The 26,404-nt window shown below is 38.1% G+C and overlaps 1 protein-coding gene and 1 long non-coding RNA gene across 4 annotated transcripts in view; one reads left to right on the forward strand and one right to left on the reverse strand.

Moving 5' to 3' along the window:
- The window catches only part of EZR (ezrin), a 38,890-nt gene extending 22,552 nt beyond the window's left edge, over positions 1 to 16,338 (reverse strand). The window contains exons 1-2 of one of the 2 annotated variants that reach the window (XM_015887703.3): positions 16,207 to 16,338; positions 14,732 to 14,827 (exon numbers count right to left, since the gene is read on the reverse strand). In XM_015887703.3, the coding sequence (XP_015743189.1) occupies positions 14,732 to 14,743 (12 nt within the window). In that variant the 5' untranslated portion in view covers positions 14,744 to 14,827; positions 16,207 to 16,338. Of the gene's footprint in view, positions 1 to 14,731; positions 14,856 to 16,206 lie in introns of both variants that reach the window. The other variant, XM_007425976.4, reaches the window with a different exon arrangement.
- Positions 16,339 to 16,577: 239 nt separating this feature from the next.
- LOC112540399 (uncharacterized) lies at positions 16,578 to 25,841 on the forward strand. 2 transcript variants are annotated; one of them, XR_003084483.2, is made up of 4 exons: positions 16,578 to 16,777; positions 18,544 to 18,605; positions 24,873 to 24,922; positions 25,168 to 25,841. It is a non-coding gene; the product is annotated as an uncharacterized LOC112540399 (long non-coding RNA). The 2 variants fall into 2 exon arrangements; XR_015796499.1 differs by having other exon boundaries at positions 18,544 to 24,922.
- The last annotated feature ends 563 nt before the right edge of the window (positions 25,842 to 26,404 follow it).

Consider the following 26,404-nt stretch of genomic DNA (forward strand, 5'->3'; position numbering starts at 1 on the left):
CTGCCACTACCACTTCTCATGATTATTTGATAGCATTTTAATATTGTATTACTTTTCAACAGAGGCTGGCAAATAATTTGATTTTGAGGACCTCTGAGAAGGTCTTGGGGGAACTTTCTGATTGAAAGAGAACTGAAACATTTCTGCATAGCTAATGCTATTCATGAAAAGTGCATACTGCCCCCCTCCAATCAGATGGTAAGGAAGTTGCTTTTTCTGCAAATTCTATGTAAGTGGTTCTTTCAAAATAATACCAGGGTTTAGAAGCTAACAAAGAACGACTTTGATGGAGCAAAGTCAAATATTTCAAATGAGACCTTCAAATATTCAGTAAGTCAGCTTTAATAATAGTGTGCAACTTGGGTATATGGTAACATTAACAGCAGTCACACATTGGTGTTGCAGGCTGTTTGAAAGTTCACTGAGTGCTCACCATCCATTTACTGCTGCTTCCTCTTTCAAGAAGTAGTAGTTTACTACTCAATATATTAACTATCATTGTATGCCAAGGGTGGCAATGTACTTTGTATTAGCTATTATTTTGATGTAACAAGTTAAAGGCTGTCTCCAAAGATACGCCTTTCATAAAAGATAGGAGCTTTATGTGAACCATTTTCACAGAGTAGGTTAAAGTTAATGCTAAGAAGGTTTCCGGTAGGGGAGTAGAAGTGAGAAATACAGACAATACCAAATCTTAAACTACTAAGCATTTGTTGTTACATTGTCAAGTGAAGACAACAAGTAGCTATTTAAAGAGGAATCTCATGGCTTGAGAACAGATTGAAACCCACATAATTTATGACAAAATGATATAACCCATCTACTATAGTGCAGATTGTATGTTGATCGATACCACAGACCTAGGTTGGAATTGAGGTAGGGGAACAGCAGATGCAATTACCTGTCATTACATCAGAAGAAAAAGAGAGTGAAAAATTGCTGCTAAGTCTCTCAGTTATTCAGAAGCCAACAGTAACCTCTTATTTACTGAAAGGACCACCTTTATTCCCTCTAAGATTGGCCCCCACCTTGATGTTGTTCTGGAAGGCCCTGAAGACGTGGTTTTGCCAGTGGGCCTGGGGACCCCAAGCTGAAAAGGAGCTGATCAAGTGGTTGTGTTGTGTTTTTTGCAGCCACGGGGGGTGGGAGTTGATGGGGGTTTTGTACTGGGGATTTTACTTTGTAAGCTGTAAACTGTGTGTGTGTTGGGCAGCCACATACATTTGTTAAATAAAAAGTATCATTAGGTAACCAAGAATTGCCATGAAGACAATTAACAACCCCAACCCCCTACAAAACAAATGGCTCTTAGTGTTGGTCATTCTTGTTCTATTATTAGTTATCAGTACTGTTTGCTGTTTATAACAAAACAGATTAAATTCCATGGATTTTAAGACTAACCTATTAGTTTACAAGTTTCAAAGTTTCTTCGAAACATTATCAACTATAATGTTTAGGTACTTAAAATTATGGTTCTAGTAAAAGATCAATAGATTTATATCAGGACAGCTGCTCTCAACCTGATGTATGGATAGTGTGAAAAAGTTACTTCAGGTACACCTAGTGTTTGTTTTTTACTCTCACCCAATGAAAAACATATTTTAGAATTATCTGACAGAAGATCTTCAGAAGATTGAGGTATGCTGTTCTACAAATTCAAAGATGCTAGGGTGTGTGTAATTAATATATAAGAGTGGCCTTCTCAAAACTGATGTCTTTTAAATGTACCACAGTACTATTGGGCTACAACTCCCTGTTGGCTAGGAGATGATTAGAGCTCCCCAATACATCTTGAGGGCAGTAGGTTGGTGAAGACTGTATTAAAGGTCACTGAAAGAAACCCTTCATGGCTACTAATATGGTAGAAAACACAGAACTGGAAATATAAAACAATTATTAGTGTTATTGGAACTGTACAATTAAATTATATCTGGTACCACTTATCAATAAAAGACTTTTACACCAGTAAATAGAACAAGTATGAGAATAATACTTTATCTTTGCCCTCTTTTTTTTGCAAATAGAATAATTTGTCAGGGAGAGTAATCTGGCAGGGAGAAGCAATTATGAAAATTGGACCACAGAGATAGAAATCCACATTACAAGTTTACAATCATATTATAATCATATTTTTGTTGCTGGATGCGCTGTATACAACTCACAGATCCATGTATGCAGGCAGCCATTAACAAAAACCTGGGGGGCACAAAATAGCAACTCCTAGTTCTGATTTCTTGGAAGCTGACCAAAGCCAGAAGAAAACTGCCCAAGGGAAAAGCAAACACTGTTATGCAACTGTATATTCATTATATAAGCTATTATGGAATACTGTCCTGAAAATACATGCATCTGACAGTCATTAGCCATAATACAATACAGTTCCTTCCTCTTATTAGCTTCTATTAATAATACAAGCTACATAACTGCTCCATCAGTAGTCCATTATTCCTGCCATAATTTTTTTCCTTTGCAGAAATTAATTTCTTTGAAAAGAAACAAACTATTTGTCATTTAAAACACAAAAGAATTACAAATCAAAAACTTTAGTACTAGCACTGTGCAAAGCAGAAAAAGGTGGTCATTTGCAATGCCCACTTCTGGGCTATTACTCAATCCTCAGTCCAGCCTATAGGTCCTGCATTTCCCAATGACCCCCTGTCCCCTACAGGTGTCTAAGCAGGTCCGTCCAATCCTATCTTTTGGGGACAAGTCAAGGTAGCTCAGGTGCTGTTATGTACAGAGACCTTTCTACTTATATGCAACTAAAAATAATTACTTCCCAGTCATGTATTTATAATACACGTCCACTTCTATTCAGTTAAACATTACAATTTGATATTCATTTTTAGAGATCTAGCAGTTGCACCCAAGACTTTCAAGGACTGCACAGAATCCTCGGGTAACAGGTTGTTCTCTTGTATTGTCAAATCTTACTGCAGATAATAAAATGGCTGTAAAGTTGTTTCATCTCAATAGCACTACATTATGATCCCAGTCTGGAGAAGCAATTCCAGAATATGGAGGACTGTGGAGTTAAGGCTTGGAGTAAGTGGAATCTAACAGGCCACTGAACATTTGGCTTAAGTAGCTGTGTAAATATTCTGTATAACTTTTATACTTGACAAGAATGTTCTCTTTATTCTGACTGAGAATTCCATCTTTATATATTTTATGAGCCATTCCTGTACTACCTATGATCTACTCACACTTTCATGATTTTGTATGCCTAGTCATATTAAGTAATATATTTTAAAAGGAATTATAAAAACATACGTTTTTTGCTTGAATGTATTTTTTAATAACCTAAATCTTTTAAGTTGCAGAAGTGTTACTTGTATGCTGTATTCTGTTGTCAGCAGAAAACAAGAGATATGGGTGTAAAGTCACAAAGACCAGTTTAAACTTTGATCTTTATAGCTTAAAAACTCTGATGTTATTTAGCCCCGGGCAACCAAAGCTGTTTAATCTCTTTACATTTCTTATACATTGTAACTTAAAATATCATAACAAAATCTAGAAGAGAAAATGCCATTGTCTAGTTTCAGGTGCGTTATTTTGATCTTTCGAAAAACTACAGCCTGAAATGCTAGCACAGTAAAGGTATGAACTATAAGAGTTGGACCAAAATATGTGCAAGGCAAGGCAACAGGTTGTGGAAGATTAGTTTAAGGATTTATTTAAAATATGACATAATAATTTCTGTAATGCAAACATTAAAAAAAAAAAGAAATGTATTTTTATTTCCCCATCTTTAAATTTCCTATTGGGTCTGCTTCTAAAAGAAGCTGCCAATCTCCTTCTTACAGCTGCTATCAAGCTTTCTATCCACTCAGCAATCTTCATGTGCCTTAGTTCATCCTGCATTTATTATTCCACTTGCTTTTGCTCCTGCCCACAGGACTCGTCCTAAATAAAGAATTTTTCATATAAACTCAAATCAACCTTAACAGATTAATACTACAATCCAGATTTAAACATACTAAGGTCCATGACTGTTTCTGAAATCAAATTAAACCAAACAAGCTGAATGCTAAATATTCCTGCTCCACTTTTAAAAATGCACTAGTTTAGACTGTATCTCTGCTGAATAAACTAAGATTCAAAAATGACGTCAGGTGCACAAGCAGCCTTTTCATGGGTGAAATTAAGAAATCATTAACAATTTAACAAAATCTATTTTTCAATATGACTCAAATAAGGAAGCTATATTTGATAGTTTCTAAAAAGCGATGATATTAAGCCTATTAAGTTGGTTTAATACCATGGCTTAATTAATATCTTGACTTCATATACTTTTCTGGTTTAAACAAAATAAGGAGTTATAATTAATTAAATCTCACTGATTTCTTTCTTGAGGACAGAAGTAGAGAGGTTAAGCACATGGCCAATTTAATCATTCAAATCTTGCTTTATTAAGAATAAGACATACATCTAAAGCAGCCCTAAGTTCAGGCTTAAACTTATATATAAATAAAATTAGTGTATTTTAGTAGAAGGAACCTAGGCTCTTCCTTGATGGGTTTTTGATGATAAATGAGTTTCTTATGAGTAACTTAGTTGCTACTCTAAGTGGCACAGATGTCTAAATAAAAATCATTTTATCTTAACACATGTAGAATGAACCTGAAAAGAAACATTACTATATAAAAAATGATTAGATAGGTTCACCTGAATAACTGTTACCCAGCTTTCCCCTTCATCAGATTTTTTTCTGATGAGGGAGCACAATAGAAGAAATCATTAAAATGTTAACATATGAAATACATTATAATTTTTCATCATCCATTTGTCAGTATCATGACCAAAATATTAGAAAAGTATACAATTCAAATATTTTGTTCATTACAAGGACAAAACTCTCTCTCTCTCTCCACACACTATTTCAGATCTAGCTGTTTCTTCGTTTTGTCTTGAGTTTTTTTCTAAATACAGGTAGTGCTTGCTTACTGACCACTTGTTGGCGACTGTTCAAAGTTATGAAGTTGCTGAAAAAGGAGATGTACGGCTGGGTCCTTGAAGTTGTGGCTGTTCTAATGTCCTCATGGTCATCTGAGCGCGAGTCAGGTGCATGGCAACCAGCGGTCACAGTGTCCCACAGTCACATGATCACCATTTGCAACCTTCACAGCCAGCTTCCGACAAGCAAAATCAATGGGGAAGCCACCAGGAAGTCGCAAGTCATGGTCATGTGACACTGCATTTAACAACCGCAGCTGGAACTGGCGTCATAAGTCAGTGTGGACATGTGACATTTCACTTTATGAACACATTGCCTTGCAACAGAGTTGCTGGTCCCAATTACAGTCAGTAAATGAGGACTCCCTGCAGCCCTATTTTTTTGTAACAGTACAAAAATCTGTTAAAATCTACTCTTTCGTAGTAGATTCTTTTCTCAATGAGATACTCTGAATTACATTTTCTTGAAGAGTTATTTTATTACGGATCTGTTTCTGCTATCATTTTAAAAGCAAAAATTCTCTTTTTCAAAAGAATATTACATAAAACTCTTCACTTTATTTAACTAGCTCTTATGAGAGACTAATCTGTTTCCCATTGGCTCAGTATTAACATTTGTAATACAATACTGGATGACATCCCCATCCTACTCTACTCCCCAAATTAAGCAAGTGGTGTGCAACAATATATAAAGGAACAGTGTTATTTTCTATAATTGTATATAATTCATTTTATATAACTACTCTTCATCTGGAAATTTCAATTCTTATTATACATAGGGAACTTTTTAAAAATATGTTGAAGTCCTTGGTAGATTCACTAAGTAGCAGCTCTAGCATTTGGTGCTATTTTGATAATGATAGGACCAAGGGAGTCATACGAGGCCCCCTACTTTTTTTTCAATTGTTGATGACACTGTACTATTTTAGATATTTAAATAATGAGCTACATCCAACATCACATCCTTATGCAAGAATAATTTCCCTTTGTTAGTTGATCCTCTGAACATTTGTGGCAGAGTTTGGGAGTATACCGTACAGTTTTGGAAAGGGGACGGAATCTCCTTTGGTTATTGTGCCTTGATTCACAAAGTAGGGCTCAATTTGGGTAAAGCTGGTTGCTGAACTCACCACAGAATATGTGCAATTAAAGTAATCAAGTTAGAATTATGCTATATATTTATATTTACACTGACTGGGTTAACACTGTCCAATTAGGGATGACAAATGATTCATGTTTCTATTTGCAGAGGCTATTACAGAAGAACAGATTCTTCATAGAAAAGGACAAAGAGAAAAACAGCAGTTGTACTAAATGCCTTCCAAAGCAGATTGCTTTGTTTTGACAGCTGTATGCAAATTGGCACTTAACTTTTTTAAAAAAGATGATGATGGTACAAAACAGATGCTTAGCCTCAATTGTTCTAAGTTCCAAAAGCTTACATACTTGTTGAGAAAAGGAGGAAGAATGGAGAGCAATGGATCTATTAATTAAACACTGGAAATACACCAAAACAGTTCACTTTTTGGGTGACACTCAAAGAAAAATAACGAACTGTCTTTTTATGAGTACTCTTGCTTCCAGAAATGGAATTGTGTTGCTATGAAAGCTAAGGATCGTGGGTAAAATATCAAATATTAACCAAACATTCCACTCCCTTCTCTAATCTGAATCCGCAGAATAGAATCTACTTCATGAAACAAGCAGAAAAATGACTAAGTCACAGTGAAGTCAATACAGCTTACTTGTGAACTGACATACTGTAGATAGTATTGATATTCACATATTGTACTAAACAAGCCATAGCAATTTGTCTTATAAAATGTAGCATGCATGCATACATATAAAAATAAATAATCATGGTACACAAGCCACAATGCACACATGCTAAATCAAAAGTCAACAAACCATGTTATGGCTCACCAGCCAAGTGAGAAGCCTAAATACAGCTAAAAGATAAAATATGGATTAAAAAGGTAACTACAGTAATAACAAGAGATGAGGAGACCTGGAGGGACAGGGAAAGCATGTTGAGAAGATACCAATGAAAGTTTTGTTTTAAATCAGGTTTACAAAAAGCGGAATATTTGAGACAATTATGTAGCATCATTTTCAGACATGATTTACACATTCAAGAACACCTTTTTTTTTTTTTTTTGGTACCTCCAACTAACTGTTCAGTTTTCACTTAAAATTTCACTGGATATATTCTCCTAAGATTTGCTAATGCTCTGAAGTACCCTGAAATATAAAATGTAATGGAAAACAAATAATACAAAGATGTTAGCATCAGGATCTGCCTGTCAGCCCACACCAAATAACTATTGTAGTATACCTTTAGAAGGTGTTTAGAATTATATTCACCTGCATGAACAGCAATTGTGAGAAATTCCATCCATCCATCCATCCATCCCTCCCTCCCTCCCTCCCTCCCTCCCCTTGGAGCTAAACCTGGTGTGTTTCTTCTACTTATCCCAACAATGCAATTTTAGTACTCGAGGGGAAGGTGGTTTTATCAGGATAGGTTTTAAGCTGATGCCATGATTTATGATGTCTGACAATGTTTAAAATTTTTTTTTTGATATTTTTAAATACATCTTATTCACAGTATCATGCAAGAATCAATTAATATGCTGAGCCAAATGCTAGAGGGTCTGATCCAGAATGAAATCTGGATCTTGCTAGTGGTATTTTAAACCTTTGTCTTTGGTATAATTTTAATTTAAATTGGAATTAATTAGACTACTTTCAGTCTAATGAAAGAATTATTATTAATAATTCTACAAAGTTTTGTACCTTCTGTAGTTTAGCCCTTAGTTCTACTTATATTTGCTGAATTAATAACACAATTCAAGTGAAATTGGCCAGCTATTGTTGCAAGTGGACTGATTAATAAGCTTTTCTATCCCATTCTGACTTGCTGTTTATTTCAAAGCAACAATAAGTTACATGTACATGAAGCTACATATGGCTAATCTATAACAACGTAATCAAGCTCCAGCACAAGTCCAAATACCAAAAGTAAGTGAAAAAAAAAAACCTTTTTACATTCTTAGGAAAAAAAATCCCTTTCCTGTTCTCTTTCATCTACAATTCAGTCATCTACAATTCAATTAACAGTACAAGCAATATCAATTGAAACTCAAAAATTTAAGCAGCTGTATGTAACAATTGGCCTTGTTAATTCCTTGACTAGCAGAAGAATAATTTCTGCAGAACAAGAGACTGCACACTCTCCCTAATTTGCATAATTCATACAGAATGCAAATTCTGTGTTACAGAAGCTTGGTGAAAATTTCCGCCATTCCATTTCTCTTTAAAATACGCTATCTTGAGTTTCTAGAAGAAAGACAAGATCTAAAATAATAGTTTGCAATTCTTGGAAAAAACAGGAAAATTCTGTGGTAATCATATGAAGGTTTCATTTCTTGTCACAGGTAATAGCCTAAATTAATTATTTTTAATGCTGAAGATTTTTCTAGCTTTATGCTTTAGATTAGGCTTAAGACAAAATATAAAAGATATTCAATAAGAGTTGAATATATCCAATCATAAATGACTATCTTTTAAAGACAACTAAAGATATGTTTAGCACAAGGATGCATTAAGAACCTTACTCTCCCACATATAGTTTAATATAGCTACGTAATACTACTATCATTGGATGGCTTACAGAGCAATCCAGAAAGAAAGCCCACTGATCAATGTTGCTTATTTCCTAGTGAATTGAGGCCTGCTGCCATATGTAAGTCAGTCTTCAACTTACACAAATAGATCAAGCTGGGCTATATACGACATGTTGCATTTCAGAGGTTCTCTTTCTTAAGAGAAATAGGTGACTGTTTCACACAACTTGGTATCTTGATCTAAGATACCCATATCCCTTAATGCAATCTAACGAAACTGTAAAGAGTTTAGGCCAATGGTCAAGTTTATGCACTGCAGTAGGTCTAATCCTTAGTTTTTAAGATCACCTAGCTAGGCTGGAAATAGTGATACTGGGATAGGATCAACAGAACTAGAGGAAAAAGATAAATGATCCCCATCTTCTCTCTACTGAAACTAGTAAATGACTAATATGTTTAAAACATGTAATCCCCTATGATGGTTCTTTTCCTTTTCTAATTACCCTGTCAAAGAACTACTTAATTACTTTCTACTACATTAATTATGTAGAAAGCTGAGCATGGACAGCATGAAGTACTCTGCAGCCATACCTACAAATTTTAGTACTATCCTCACTGCCATAGGGTAAAGATCAGTGCCTCTTGTTTCCTTTTACACTTCAGACCACGTCAGCATTTGGGCTCTCTAGCATTAGTTAGCAGCAGAAAGGAAAAAGAGTGAAAAACCTTTTTCTAAATGTCAGCTGACAAATCTAGCCCAGGCACAGTTAAGAACATAGCGTAAGCAGCTTTTGTTGATTAGAAGAAGGAACTTTTCCTCAACCCACAGAACATTCTTGTGTAACTAGACATAAGTCCAGGAGGTCATATTGAAACAGGACCCTATCACAGAGCCTGATTAGCAAATTCACTGTACTGCTTTACGTTGCTCGATTGAGAAGTGTAGAAAGCCTCATATTGTAGAGGAAGGCAGCTTCTTTTTATCAGTGCAGACGTATTCAGGACCAAGAGGTGAAGGAGCAGTGGAAAAATATTATGGAAGCAGAAAATGACAAGAGTATAATTAAAGCTACACCAACTGCACTTCAGAAAGTATTAATAAAGACACTGAATTCAATATTAACTTGAATTATGGTTATGACGGACATCAAAATAAACTACTCCTAGTTCACATTTCATGCTATGGAAATAATATCTACTTCCTATAACTGTACTTCAATAAATAATAATCAAGAATACACCCATTATAAAATTTCCTATAAATTTATTGGAGTGCCATGGAGTGATCGCCTTCCCACAAGAAAGCAAAAATTGTATTCTGGATCAGAGCAAAGGTTTCTCTAATCCAGTAGCCTGTTTCTCACAATGATCAGAAGATGCTTACCACAGGCACAAGAGCAACAATCTTCCTTGGTATTCAGAAGCATGTTGCTTCTGATCCTTGAAAAAGGATAAATAAAGCTATCACTTTATCCACAGCATGAATAATTTTAAACAGCTCTATCTTATAACCCTTATCACTTTTCCCCCTAAAATAAAATCCACAAGTGTTACAATTTTCCCACAGTGAAGAATATATGTAGCTCAGTGTTGAGTTCTCAGTGTTCTCCAAGCTTCCTTCTCTTTCTGCAGCATTTCATTACTAGGTTAGGTAATATCAACAACATGCATTCCAATTTTGCCTGGAGGGGAGTTGCTTCAATCCCTTGATAAATTTGATTCTTCTCTATGACTTTTATCCAGATGCACAATATTCACAAAGATTTAACAACCAGAACTCTATACAATATTCCAAATCAGTGTAGCAAATAGACTGGGTAGCAGCATTACAGCACTGCCAATGTTACTTTTGATCCCAATACTAATGATCTTAAGGATAGTGTCTAATGTCATAACTCTGGTACATTGGCTGGCTTCCCATGCTGTGCTAATTAATGGTCTTTTAAAACCATGGTTTGCTAGCATCATACAACATCCTAAGCATTAAACCGTAATTTCTGAACCACAGTGCCACAAAAGGTCCCTTTTCTAACCAGTTCCTCTTTGTAAGATGGAAATAAGGATTCCTAGAAGATTGCTTAAGAAGTGAAGAGTACCATGTACTTTAGACTTGGAAGTATAATTACAGCCTTAGGAAAATTAACAAATACAAGCTAAAAAAAAAAAAAGGCAAATTGAATCTTCAGGCCTTCTAAAAAAAACAAAACATAAAAAAGTTAGCACCCTCTCTCTCTCTCTCAAAGTTGCTAACTTGTTAAGCATATATAAAACAACTTTTATGTGTGGAAACACAGAAATCAGCAATCGGCAAACATACTTATCTTCCTTTTTCTCAAGTCATAACTTTAATTATTACAATCTGTACTGGCCCAGCTTGCCACACCTGTGGATCTATGTTGTACCTGAGAAAAGCCTATAACACATAGCAACAAGCTGAAAAGAATTCACATAACCATTATATCCTCACCTTATTAATTAGCTATTTTATCTTTTTTTTATGTCAAGGAGCTGTATCTTTGCACCATTTCATGACTGCAAATTTCCTTTAAAAAAGTAGAAATTGCACCAGCAAAATGTCCCTAAGCATCAGGCTCTTTTGTCTCCACTGTTCCAGTCTTCCAAGGCTTTGGAGTGGGCCTGGCTTCCTTATCAGAAACAAGTCTATTTAGTATATTTCAGCCTGCACAACATGTAGCCTGCCTAGCAGCCATATATGGCCTGCTTGTGTTTTCTGAAAACTCAGAACAAATCCACTGCCACCAAATGTCACTGTTGCCAGGAAGAGCCCGCTGCCATCTCTGCCCCAAAAGACAAACTGCTGAGTACCTGCAACACCTCCAGGCTTCATTGACATCGCCAGCTCCATTGCTACCACTACTACTCACTGAACAGCTGACCAGGGCACCAGGTGTTCCTTTGTGGCCCATGATTATTTTTAAGGTATCAGTTGGGTCCTTTCCCCTCCATGGGTTGTGCTGGCCTGTTCTATTTGCTCATACATAGTAACGGGTTTTTCAGAGTTACATACAGTACTGTGCTTGGAGGAAATACAGGTAGTCCCTGGGTTAAGAACGCCCAGTTTATGGATGACCCATAGTTAAGAACGGAGCCTATTGTAGCAAAATCCGAGTTAAATACACAATGGTTCCAGCTGATTACACAACACTACTTATATACAATTGAACAGATAAAAAAAACCTTATATGGTATTATACAATAATTCTGTTCCGGCATACATACAAATTTGACTTAAGGACAGACCTTGGGAATGGAACTCGTTTTTAAACTGGGGACTGCCTGCAAGCGTTTCACCATGATTTCTTAAAAAGCAACTAATCTTGGGCTAATAAACCTTTTAACACTGGAATTCTGATTCTCTTATATTCTAATCTTCTTTACTTTTTAAAGTTCCTATCAAATTTAATGTGGCCATAGAAAGCTGAAGCCAAGGAAGAACAGAGTGTTCTGTACATTTGACACAGAGCAAAGGTTATAATAATCAGAGCCTTAGGATAACCAGAACACCAGCTTGAGCACTACAATATTCAAGCTGCATCTCTATAAAATAGCTGACTAGAATAACAGTAACTGTGGACCTATGACTCTTAGGCCCTGATCCTATCATGGCAAGAAATGCATACGTCATCCATAGAAATTTAACAGAACTTTCAGGCAACCCATTGCATAGTAAGATATAGTATCTTCACATGATCCTATCATGGCAAGAAATGCATACGTCATCCATAGAAATTTAACAGAACTTTCAGGCAACCCACTGCATAGTAAGATATAGTATCTTCACACTTCACATAGTATCTTACAGCTCCTTTAACTACACAGATGAATATCGCAGTATCTTCTTGGAAGAAACTGACTTTTGTCAAGCTAATGAACTCTGCCATCTTTCTGAATTCCAAGTTCATTATTAAACAGCTTTTTAGATACTGATTTTGCAGGAGAAGCACATTCTTTGCTTCCATGTGACTTGCAGAAGAGTAATTTAGAACAGCAGCCATTCAATGCAGATGCACAGTCCAAGGTCACAGGGGAACTACAGCAACCATTCCTGTCAATTTGCATCTATATAAAGGTTTACAACTTGAACTACAGGGTGAGAAATGTGAAGAACCTGCTTTAGGAGGGTTTTTAGTAGGGATGTTCAAAACATTCTGCTCTGGAGATGGAACTTCTGAGGAATTCCAGAACATTCCATACTTCCTCTGGACTATGCCAATCTAGCCATTCCTGGGTTAGTCTGGCAGCCTTCTGGAAGTAAATCTTTTTTTAGGACAAGAAGTGGCTTATAGTGTTCTAGACATGGAACAGAACATTTTGCATATTCTTAGTTTCTACTTTTTGTCTGTAAAAGCAGTATATAGAATTTTTAAATAAAAAGTCAGTTGCCAATTGCTTTCAGTTTCATGACTAAGCTAGAATTCTAAGTGCAGTTATGCAGTGAACCCTATTAAAGGAGATTACTTCTAAGGAAAAAAAATCATGTTGCATGATATTACATGCACAGAAGGAGTGTTCCAGTATATTTTGCTAGATTGAAAAGAAACATCTGAATAGTTGAAGCCTTCATAAGTGTATAGGCTGAATAGGGTACGCTGTCTAGGGAGCTCAAGATAAGTCATTAAATGCTAATTCTGGAGGAAAGATAGAACTCCTCTCCAACACTCCCCTTGCCCAAATAAGCAGAGAAAAAAATACTCAAAGGAACAGAGGTTCTTCTCTCCTGTCAGTCAATAAAGAATGATAGCTAATGCCACTGATACCAAGGAAGGAGCATGTGAGATACAATTAGTGGAACAGGGTGTTGGTGAGAGGAAAGACTACTTACAAAGCCAAAGAAAAACATTCTAATGTATACTAAAGAATCATAGAAGAAACTGATAAACATATGAAATATTCTACAGAATTTCTCAATTTATCTGGAAACAGTGGACTTTCACATCAACATTTTTTTTTTAAAAAGATACAACTGTAATATTCTTAAGAAATATAGATTCATATGATGGATTAAAGGAACACAATCTAGCTGCAAGACTTGAACATGCATAAAAGCCATGTAGAACTCTGGATAATTATATGGTGTGGGATCCTTATTTTTCTTGTCCGTTCAAGAGACAACAGGAAACCAGTACAAGTTTAGGACAACAATATATTTCATTATAGTTACAATAAACAGTCCACACATGGACAACTATAGATGGGGATATCCAAGTTCTAATAAACTAAAAATTTTAAAACACCCATTTGCCAAGTAATAGCCTGAGGAAAATTTACTGGAGAAATAAGGAACATATACCTCAAATGTAGTCTTTGAAATTGTGCTAATAATGACCCTTCATAAAATTAAGGAATGTTCAAGGAAAGAAACCTGTTAAGTCATTTATTTATTTTACAAATTGAAACAAATCATTAAGAAGAAAGCCCAAAATGTGCCACTCCTTTTTACTATATCAAAGCACTGCAGTCAGCCTGCATAAGAACTATCACTTATTACTCAAAATCCTTACTTAAGAACCCAAAACTCTACCTTTCACCTTCATGCAACTTGTCAGAGCCCCATTCAGTTCTTTCCACATTAAAAACAACACAAGGGAAATGTAGATCTCATACAACATTAGTGTCGCAAGTTTTACTCATGACAATCAAAATCTAAATTCAACTTGTCAAGCCAGACGATATAAAGGTACAAAGTGTGTCAGATTTATATAAAAATTGGCTGAAGGGACAATTTATATAGTTTAAGCTATTTAGTCTCATATCTATGCCATCCAAACCTCTCTCTCTCCCCCCCGCTCTTGGATTTCTTGCCAGAAAAAAAATAATCTTGCAGCTTTTTGCTATGTTGACAACTTTATACCTGTCAATTCAGAGCTAAGTTTTGCAGCATTAATGAGGTTTACTCCTATTAAAATGGAATAGATTCCTAATCAAAAGAACCCATGATTAATTTCATTAGAACTTTAATCAAGAAGTATAACTTTCTTTGCATGTTTAGACTTGGAAAGACACCTAAGGAACATCTTACATGAAAGTAGAGATTTGTAAATGATAATTTCTACAACTCATACTAAAGGGAACTTTAACAGAACAAACATCATAAAACAAAGTAAAGCTCTAAAGGGAAAGGCACTTACCGGCTTCGGCATTTTTGGTTCCTGAGGTCTTCCTGTTGATCCAAGACCAAATATTCATACAGCAGTTTATGGATATCCTCTTTGCTTCCAGGAGATCTGATAGAATAGTTCCACGGAAGACAAACTAAGACACATGACATGGTTAAGGAGCTTTAGGCAGGTTAAGTAAGCAAAAATGATTCATCCATGACCAATAATTACTTAGTAACACCACCACTTTACAAAGAAACAGAACCAGCAGCCTCACCCAGTAGGAAAAAAAGAGTCCAATTGTAAGGAGAGAAGGTCATTTTGCCAGCCACACCCGTAAGAGCAGCTATAATTTCAAGATTCTTCAGAGAGAGAGAGAGAGACTCTCTCCCTCTCTCTCGGGGGTGGTATCTAAAGCCAGTATCCCAGCAACAAGAGAATCAACGAAACCCCTCGGAAGGAAAACTTGAGCTAAGCCTCTCAGGCACCAGTTAATAGCGCGTATTTCTCAAACTCTGCTTCTTTTAGAAGACAATGGCTGAAATTTGATTAGGACTATTCCGGAGTAAGCAAGCTGTACGCACCCATACTATATAGGACTAAAGCACGCAGAGGGTCTATGTTAATGCGGGGGCGGGGAACCAGTGATTGCTTTCTGGTGCACCTTAGGACTAAACATGAAAGAAGACATTTTCTGATAGGTTAAAATGTAGGTCTGGTGTAACCTGCAGCCTTTTCGCTTCCAAGAGAAACTGCTTCAGCGACTAAATGTTTGGGGGAAGACCCTTTTGTTCAACGCCCCCGGACACAAATGACCTCCTTTTGTACTGTGTATTTTAGCTGGTATTTTGGAGGGCCACCTTCACTTTCATTTATATGGAGTAGTTAAGAATGTCTACTTTGCTCGCTCCTGCACGAACACTCGAGAAAGGGGAGATAAATTCTTTTAGTAGCCAGTACCAATTGAGCGATGAAATGCTCGCCAATTCACGGCGGGTTTCGTAGCCGATCTCTGAAGCAAACCTGAAGAGGCCCGCAATTCCATTCACACCTATATGGGTCCTCCTAAATCAAAGCGGGGCTTTCCTGTGAGTAAAAACCGCCGTGGCTCTACGCTTCAGGAAGCGGCGATCTTTCGCACGCTTCCTGGGGTAAAAGTTTCTTGAACGCCATGGGACTTGCTTCTCAGGAAGGGAAAGAGTTCCACCTTCCGCAAACCTGGGAGACAGAACGCGAAGTTGGTTCCAAAGGCGAAAAAGGAAGAGAGAAGGCGCGAACCCCGCTCTGAGAAAGACCAAATTCGCTGCGAGAGAGAAGCGCAACGCGGGAATCCCCCGCCGCGGCACCTGTGACCAAAGCCGCGTCCGCCCCCAGCGCTTCCTCCCCCTTTCCCGCCTCGGAGGCGAGAGCTCCCGAAGCTGTTTCGAGTCCTTTGGGCCCCACCTGCTTCCCTTTCCCGCCCGCGCTGGCGACCTGCAGAGAGAAGGTTCCCTCGGCGGCCTTACCTCGTTGGCGCGTCCTCCCTCTTCAAGCGGGCCGAGCGGCTTTTGCTGCGGCACGGCTGCTCCAGCCGCTTTGGCTCTCTCCCTGGGCGTGCCCTTCCCGGTCCCTCCCCGGCGGCCGCGTCAATATGGCTGACGGCGCCGAGAGGGCAAGCGCTGCGGGTCGCTCGCCTCGCCGCCTAAGCCCATCAGCTAACCGCCCGGCCGGTAACGTGCTAAGGCTGCTGCGAGCTCTCGGGTGATTGTTAACCTGGGGAAAGAAGAACTGGAGGGGAAGGGTTTAACACGCCCAGGGTACGGGGAAGCCCTAGCCAAGTCCTGTGATTTGCAAAGCACCCCGGACAATGTTTTTCAGAGTCATCAAGGAAGGAAAGAAGGCCGTCTGCTAAGTTTCGGGCGTCCTCCCTCGCGCGCAGTTGCCAGGCGCTTCTGTCCAGACGCAGGCTGGAAAGTTACTTTGCCACTCGCACCGCGTTCAAGGAGGGCGCCGCAGTGATGTTGCGGAAGCGGGAAGGTTCTTGGAGAAGCCAGGACACAAAGCAGCGTGAAGTCAGAATAGTCTAAGGTGCCTAAGGTAGTTATGGAAGAAGCTCGTTAGTTTAGGTTGATGAACCTAAACCATTATTGTCACCACCACCCCGACCAAGGTGTCCGCGTTAGTCCACTGAGGACGGGAATTCATTTAATGAAAGGGGACCAAGCAAGTGTAGATTGTGGAGGAGGCTTTCAAACTTCCTAAAGCAAAAATGGATCACCTGAAACAAGCCACAGTAAAAAAAGAAGCCCAAACAAAAAGCATGGGGGAGGGAAAGATGGAAGAAAAAGTAGCATTGTTCTTTCTTTTATTCACCATCTAGCCCTTGTGAGTGTGAAAATGCACATCCTACATAATGATTTTGGATTGTTTTGAAAAATATACACTGTTTTACAAATATAGCAATAATGTGCTACAAAGCACCATGCAATATTTTAAAAGACTGAGAAAATGGTTATTACATGACCTATTTCCAGATCAGTAGTATAGCCATGGGCATTTGCATGGTACCACAGTACAGGATAGTGATATATATGCTGGCAGCAATTTATTTAAAACAATAGCTCCTGATACTACTAAAGCTATCTGAGATTCATTGAAGATATTCACATTACCTAGACTCATGGACAAGTTAAGATAAAATCTTGACCTGAGGTCTTTGATGGACAGGTCCAATTATTTTTTTGTGGAAACGGTATGAAAGTAGTTTGCCGCTGCCTTTACTCCTCATCTAATTACAGCTGTGGAATTTCTTCCTGGTCTAGAAATATTCACCATGTCTGGTGTGGCTTAACTTTTTGACATCAGCAGTTTAATCCTGCTAGTGCTGCCAACTACGGCAAAGCTCCCTCAGGGTTCAGTCCCATTCCTTCCCTCCCAAAACAGCAACTGTGTATAATATCTTAATGGCAGTTTAATTTTGGGGAAGTTGGAGCCTCTGGACTTGGAATGAAATCAGGAAGAGGGTCAGAGAGCTTACCTGAAGTTTGGAAGAATCTTTTAAAAGCAGATGGCGCCCTAATATTGGTGTGTTAATGTGGGAGCCTTATTTTATTTTCAAGATGTAAATAATGTATAAAGTATACCAGTCATGATATAGTATATGAATTTCATGGAAGCAAAACTGAGTAATTTTTGCCGCCTCGGATTCCTTGCTCCATGGTGAATTGCAAGGGTATATATGTAGATAGATGCCACACTAAGCCCCATGAGATGCATCACCTACCAATTTATACTCTGCTTCTGTTGAGGTACAACAATACCACTTTCCTAATGTATCTTTGGTTAAAGAAATAAACACTTTCCAAGTCTTGAAATTAGTGGAGAAGAGACAATGACAGAGTAAAGGAATGCAACTCATAAAAGGTTGCATAAAATCTGCAGCCTTGTGCCTTAGAACTCAAGTGGTAATTCTTGGTGCAAGAGTAAAGTCATTACAGGTTTGTTTTTCATTAAAAAAAAGGTGATAGGTTGGATTGAATTTTTTTTTTTAGCACAATTCTTTTATCTCTGTTCAGAAGTAAGCCCCTTGAGGCTTATTCCCCAGTAAGTGAATAGAAGATTGCAACTGTAAGCAGACCTTTCACTGGGTTCACGTTTGGTCCTAAGCCAACACAAATTGCTTGGTTTTGCCAAAACATTTTATGTGAACGTAGCCAGTTGTTTCCTTAGCAACATGGTTAAGAAACCCAGGGCTTAACACAATGTTACTTATCTTCTGAAAATGCTTTACTACTTGTGCATGTTGGATACTTTGACATAGGTTATTCATTAATACAATCTCTCTTTTTCTTTGCTTTATCTAGTGTCCCAGCAGAAGACTGGGCTGTTCATAGAAGAAATGGACAAATAATTGAAAAGTTCTTTGGTACTATATTTAGTGCCCCCCCCCCTTTTTTTGTTTTGCTCTGTAAATCAAAGTTTCATAGAAGGGAATGAGCAGCAAACTCTTTGAAACATGTTTATAATTCCAGCTCTAACTTATGGTATTGTGTGTTATAGGCAGCAGTTGGCCTATCTATATTGTAGCACAGAAGTAGGCAACTCATCAGCCAGTGAGCAGAGGTGTTATGTGGGTGCCAAATGTTGTCATGGGTGTGCTTATGCATTCAGAAAATGGCTGTGTTGTAGCCGATCATGAAATACCCATTTTAACCAGAATGCAAAATGCTGCAGTTCTTCACTATTTTTTCTAGCCTCATGGGATGTTTACTACTGCCTCATTTTGCCTTTCTCTTTTGGGGAAAGGGGACAGGCATGCGTTCACACTAGCAAATGAAGCACTGAGCTGCAGTGATCCACCATTTTTATTTTCTTCAAATGCTTGTGTGGTTAGTGTGGGCCAGAGACATGCAATCAGTGCTAGATGCTCGGGCTTTATTGGACAGCAAGCTGACTTCTCATTTAATTCTTTTTAAAATAACTTTTAAGAGTCAGGTGGGGCAGAAATCTGTTGTGAGCTAAGGAAAATATCTGTTGATGCACTTCAGCCCTGTTGCCTGTCCCTATAGTTCATGCCTTTGGAGCTTTTAATTGTATCCATGTTCTCAGGTTGTGAGAAAGGATATTTCTGGGACAGGGCACAAGATGCTTGCCAGAAGCCAGTAAGTGTTGAAAATTTCGGGAAGGCAAACAGTAGGACCGCTTTAAGCCATGCCAAAAAGGAATTCTGAGAACAGCAGATGGAGGAAAGATTAGATTCAAGGGATCACACAGAGAGACTAGGGCTGTTTTTTCCCCCTCTGGTGTGTTTTTAATATATGTCACTCAGAAAACCTGGTTTTGTAGGATTTTTTTTTTAATCTGTTCAATCGTATCCGATTCTCAGAGACTGCCTGGATAAGTCCCTGCAGTTTTCCTGGTAAAGTTTTTCAGAAATGGTTTGCCGTTGCCTCCTTCCTAGGGCTGAAAGTGACCCAAGGTCACCCAGCTGGCTTTGTGCCTCAGGTGGGACTAGAACTCATGGTCTTCCGGTTTCTAGCCTGATGTCTTAACCAAACTGGCTTTCTGCTATATACACACACACATATATACAGGACAACATAGAGATGCTAAAAATAAAAATAGTTACAGATCTAAATTTCTCTCCTTATTTGGGGATGGAATTCTGGAATACATGGGGCTTGGCTTTATTGTACTATCAGTGCGAGGTTTGATTTAGGCATTATTTGGTCAGTACAATCAGGAATATACTTTCAGCTACTGGTGTCTTTGGTATACACATTATTAAAGATTAATGTTTACATCTATGCACTTTTTTCTAGCATTCCAAATATAGGGAAACCCTGGGATACTTATTCTGAGAAGTGAACAAAATACACAGATCATTTCATAATGATTTAACCATGATTTTGCATACATGAACATATGTAAGATAAATTTCCTGAGGAAAAAAACCCTTTCAGCTTCCACGTTCCAATTCATTGATAGTTGCATGAAAGGGGCAGGGAAATCCTGGTTGTGATGGCTTACTTGTTTATTTCATAAATGGAATGGGAGGAAGTGCAATCTAGAATCAGCTTGTAATGCTTAATTAGGACTAGACATCAGAAGAAGATGGAGTGGCCTAGATTTTCTGATAAAATAATCCATGTCTAAGTAGGGAGTCAAGTAATTCTAAGAATCAGTATTTATGGCTTGAGGAGAATATCTGTATAAAACATTTATTATGGCATAAGGTTTCATAGATTCCAGTTGAGGAGTGAATAGGTTTCTGGCCTGGGGAATCTACTTTGTTTTTTCCTGATAGAACTCTGACATTCAGCCAGTGCACCAAGTCTGTTTGGATGAGCAAAGTGACAAAGAATGGAGGAGGAACCATTATAGTTCTTACTGCTATATGCATCCTACATTAGTAGAGAGAAAGTGTGGTTCATTATGAAGGATGTTATTGCTCATGATAATGATGCTTTTGGCTGCTCTCTGTGTGGAAGCCATCATTGTTATCGTGATGTGGCTCTAGAAGGGCATCCAGGATTGTGACTCTGTTGAGTATGGAGAACATTGCAGGTACACATTAATAATGAATGAACAGAAGATAGTAGTTTAAGCTTGTATGCCACCTGACTCTCAATAACTCTGGGAGGCTTTATGTATACATAGCCCAGATCTTCATGATCAGTTCCAGAGCCAAGCTCACCAGACCTTTTACACACAAAAAAACCCATTATTAGTTTCCTCCCAATATTTTTTAGCTATTTAATTTATAATGTTCTTTTAGCTGGTATGGCCAGTTGGGAATCACAAATTGTTGCTGATATATTACAAATCACTTAAAGATCTGTCACTGGATCCTTATCTATTTTCTGTCCATTCCTGCCCACAAAAGCACAATCATTACAAATCTGATCGTTTTCAAGCAGCCACAAAACTCTTTTGTTGCTTACCTTTCTAGAAATTCACCATTCTTTTCATTGTACATTCCACGCCTTTCAACTTTTCTACACAAGGTTTCCAGTGCCCCATGAAATCTTTTAATACTCATTCTTCCATGCATAGTGCCTTGGCAGGCAAAGTAACTCTATTGTGCTGGTGTTAGTATTGAATAATGAATGCATATGTTAAGCCACAAGATATTTAAAATTAAACTTGCTTAGTTCAGTTTTACACTCGTAACTGAACTTTTAACAAGCATACATTTATCCTTGAACTGAGGCTGCTTTCATATAAATGGCTCCTGATGTTACCAATAAAAAGCCAGTGTGCAGGATTCTGGAATAGGAAAAATGTAGAAAGGAGCAGTGCAAGTACATGGGAGGTTAATGGGCCACAATTAAACTGTAATTGACTCATTTTCGAGTCAGCAAAAAATATACTGGAATGGACTTTGCTGTCCCTCTTGTCGATACCTACTCTACCTCTAGTGCAGCTTTTCTGAGCCAGTGCTAAATGATACTGTCCTGATTTAGTGCACACAGACCAGAATAAGCAAAGTGATTGGTTGATTTTTCCAGCTGTCCTGCCTTCTATCTTCAGACATCACCAGCTTGTGGGAATTGTAATTAGCTTGTATTTACCTGCTAAGCACAGAAATGGGTAGCTGCAGGTCTCTTATCATTTTGGTTCCATCTTGTATCTGGCCTCCTCCCTTTCTGTTATAATCTGCACTCTGGCTTTTTATTGGTAACATCTGTTTTTTTTTTAAAGAGATTGGAGTCATGAAGGGAGCATACTGAGCTCAAGGACCACTTTCACTTAAGATTTCTCTCCTATTGTTTCTTCATATAGCAACAAATGCCATACTATACTGAATTCTAGATTCCTCCATGGTCTGTTCAGAAATCAATGGGAGAAATGTATTCTCTCATCACTCCACTGTTTTGCTATTTCTGTCTTGCACTAAATTGATAAAGTCCATAAAGGGAAACTCATACAGGACAGCCAGCATAGTGTTATTGGACAGTTCTGATAGGTCCCCAGCTCAGTCTGCCGCCTTTCAGGTGATCACAGCAGAATGGCAGCAGGTGAGGCTCACCAGGGAACAGAAAGGAGGGGCAGGTTGCTTACCTCAGGCTGAGGTGGCTGATTCTCTAACTTCACCTCTGATGAAGAGGGTGGTGAAGCATGACAGACTTTATATACCTTATGGCTGCCATTAGCTGCTGTTGGCTTAGTGGGGTACGACGCTTTAGCACTGGGACAGCTTTGGGTAGCTTAAGACAGTCCCACTCATGTTGGGGATGAGATGAGATGAAGTCCAAATCATGGAGACATGGCAGAAAAAAAAGATGATGTCAGCACACGTTTCTACTGTGGTTAGGTCCAAATGGAAAAATATCCAAAGTAGCCAAAGTCATTAAAATTCTGTAATTGAGGCTAGGGGATGACATAATAACAGCTTCATCTGTTTATTAAATGCACCCTTGGTCCCTGTGACCCCTGAAGTGCATTTTTCAAAGTGTGTGTGCAATATCTATATAAAGCTCACTGGTCACTCTTAGCCCAACCTACCTCACAAGGTTAGCATTGTGGGGAAAAATAGGAAGTGCTATGTATACTGCCTTGTATATCCAAAAAGGCTGGATATAAATTTTAAAAAGTTCCATAAAGCATGGCCAAATTTCATTATAATTGTCATACAAATGATGTTAAAGGGTGAAAATGATGGAAATGATGTACTCTTTGAATGGGAGATCAGGAATAATGACAACTTCACAATTGAGCCATTAAATAAACATTTCACTTGTATACTTTTATTTTATACTGAAAATCCAATTCTTATTATGTTTAAATACATATGATTTCTGGTGACAGCCATACCGAGTGTAGCTTGAAGGTAGCTCTTGGGAGAAACAGAAGAACACTGATATATAATTTGTTTATTCCAAATCCCATTTCATATAAAGTATCTCAGACATTTCCTTTCAATTATGTACTTGACTGTAAGATGCTGAACGCCCTGCAATTCTGCATCCTTGGGCAGGAAATAATATTAAAAAAACAACATAGTTCTATGGTTTTGTTCAGAGGTGGAACACAAGTTCTATAAGCCTGATACAGTCTAAACACAAGAATATGATAAGGTTTCATCTATATTAAAATCGTAAACATAGGAAGCTGCCTGAGTCAGAGCATTGGTCCATCTGCACCACATACGCTCAACCACGGACCAAAGGCTTTTCATCAGGATATCCAATCAATACATTTCTCTTTGTAGCAGATCCTGTTTTGTGTGCAAACTGGGCAACTGCAGTTTTGTTTGGCCTGAACAAGACATGCACAATCTTCTTGGAAAATAATTCACTAAATTTTGTTCCAAAAAAACACGAGAAGAAAATAAATTCATTCAGCTAAAACTTTAAGTACACTGCTCTGAGTATATACTGCACTACTTGTTTTTGTTAACTAACATAAATGCTAACTAGAGACAAGCTATTTTCACTAGGTGGCAAGTACAGATTGCATTTCCAGGCAAAATTTTCTTCTGCAATCATCATGACTGATTGATAAACTCTCTCTTTCACATTGTCCTTCAGTTGCCACTGGGCTATGATGGATTTTTTAAGTTGCTTCTTCCATTTTCCTCCTTGTTTACACAAACAATATGATCAGGGAGGAAATAAAGTCTCTTTTGTTTAGTAGCACTAGTAGTTCTTCCTTTGGAAGCACTGGGAGAGATGATAACAGGCTATAGGTGAAAGCAAAGGAGGAAAATACGATTGCATGCAGGGACATTAATAGTTTTGGCTTCCTTAGTATGTATGTACAATTATTGACACATTAGCAATGAAAAGTCAGAGCAAGTGTAAAAGAGAGAATATGTTTGCCACTCAGTCCAGTTAATGGCCTTGTTATTCTGGGTACTTCCCATTTTATGATTTTTTAGCAATGGTAGATTTTTATAATTTTTTCCCCCCAAACGATCAGACAGTTCTTTTAACTTTTGATATATGCTTTAAGCATTTGTCTCATTAATTTGTAGCTGGGATATAAATTCCTTCCATTTGGTTTATATAGTGTTGTCATTTTCACAGTTCAGGTAGCAGAAAGCATGTATTTAACCAAATGGAATGAAATATTGCAATGGCCAACTGAGGGCTAAGTAGTTTGTGCAAAGTGATCACAACCTCTGTTTCTGTCTTTGCTTGCTAGAGACCATGGGTCCTAATGGATTAACCATTCAAAGCACTGTTTTGGGCCAGTGATACTATAGTCTCCAAGTTTGCTTTCCATCTGCAGCTAAGTATAGCATACTTGAAAAGAAAACGGTGCCAAAGATAACTTGGATCAATTCATGGTTCAGTGTGGTGAAGAAATATCGGCTACATAAAATTGCAGGTTTGAATAAAAAACAGCTCTGGAAAATGCACCCTTACTCACAAAGAATTTTTCTTTTAAGGTCCAAAAAGCTTGACTTCCCCCCTTCTCCCAAAGACTCCACATGTGAATTCTATTTTTCCACTACCGAAGTCCAGGAACCTATGCTGAGCTCTGTGACTGTGTGTGTATGTGTGTGTGTGTGTGTGTACACATGGGACTCAGGAGAGCAAGAAGGAGATGTTTGTGTGCATGTGGGTAAATGTCCACATTATATAGGTCAGACTGGAACTTTAGTTGCCTCTGTCATTTGCTAAATTAAATCGTGTACCTTGTTAGAATTACTAGTTGAAACCATTATTGCACTTTATCATTTCAGGCACAGAGGCTTAATCTCTATATCTGGGAGCAAAGCTGGAGGAAAGGAAGGTACATACCAAGCTCGTGTGAAACAAGCCTTAACTTTTATTGCATGTAATTTCCATCAACTTGGCTTCCATGCTTGTGGGAAGGTGAATGGGAAGGTGGATGCTTTTTATTCACATACTGTTAAATCTGAGAATTAATTGAGATATGACTGGGTAAGGATGTTTTCTATGAGTCAGTGAGTGTAGATTAACAAATTATTTTAGTGTATGATTGAAATTAATAACTGTAATTTAATCTTTGTCTAGATTTTGAGAATGTCGTTCTTGGCTTGAAATGCCAACAGTCATCAGATAGGAAAAGTCTGGAAAACTGTTTTCAGAAAGCAGAAGGCAAGAACTCAACTAAGTGCACTTGACTGAGCAACATAATCTAACAGCTTGTATCCAGATGCATATTGTTCCTTGTGCTGGACATTGGAATATGTGATGTATGTGTGTGTATAAACATGGTGTAATGTTTGGGTAAACCAACATTTGCCTACAGCCTTTTCAATCCATGTCATGCAAATGCAGTGCTGGCACTAGAATACGCCAATATTTTCTGTGGGGGAAGATGATCATAATTATTCATTTATGTTTAGAACACCTACAATTTATTAAGCCCTGCACAATGATAACATCACTATCCCATCTTGCCAGCCTGAGACCAGTCTAAATAACTTCATAAGCAAGATGCTATTGGCCAGGAAAACGCATTATTGAGTAACATGGTCCTGGCTATTACTGCAGGACTCTCTACACAAGGCTATTTTTTTTTTAAAGTTGGACCAGATTGCAGCCTAAATATTTTAGTGGAGTTCTCTTGGGATATTGAACAATCAACAATGGCACCGAGAACTAAAGTTTCTGAGCACAAAGGTTGGTGATTACCTTGAAAGCCATAAATGGCTTAGGTCCAAAGTATTTAAGCCAGAATAGGGATCTGAGGGCTGGATTCAGTCCTTCATTTCCTCTAATAGGCTGGATAGTCAGGGACTTGGAATTTAGGAACAGGAAGTCTAATCCCTGATACTTGCATATTTCTTGTAGAAGGCAGAAGTAAATGACAGTTCCCTGCCTTCCCTTGCATGCAGGAAACCTTACTCATAACCACCCTGCTGTCCTTGAGCTGGAGCAAAGCAGATATGGGTCTCTTTTGGTTGACCTCTTTCTTTTCTGAATGGGACAAGCATGGTTTGGGTGAAAGAGTTCTGTGCTTCCAGGCATTCTTCTGGGATGCCTGAACATGCTGCTCTCAGTGGTCTTGGAGGTACTGGGCCTTTCCTTCTGTGGATGGTGCAGCACAGCTGAGAAAGGACTACACATATAGTCGCTGCCCAGAGTCACTTGTTGAGATGGGCAGCTATAGAAATCAAACAAGTTCTTCCAGCTGGAGCATAGCTTTTTGCAATCTCAACTATATCATAACTTCTCCTTTTGGAAAATATATCATGCACCAAAGACTGAACCATGCTTGCAGATGTATCCCATGGGTTTGGGGAAT

This window comes from Python bivittatus, unplaced genomic scaffold (assembly GCF_059951505.1).
Source record: "Python bivittatus isolate LINGU-HERP-01145 unplaced genomic scaffold, Pbiv_v1 ctg000020_np1212, whole genome shotgun sequence".
Lineage (NCBI taxonomy): Eukaryota > Metazoa > Chordata > Lepidosauria > Squamata > Pythonidae > Python > Python bivittatus.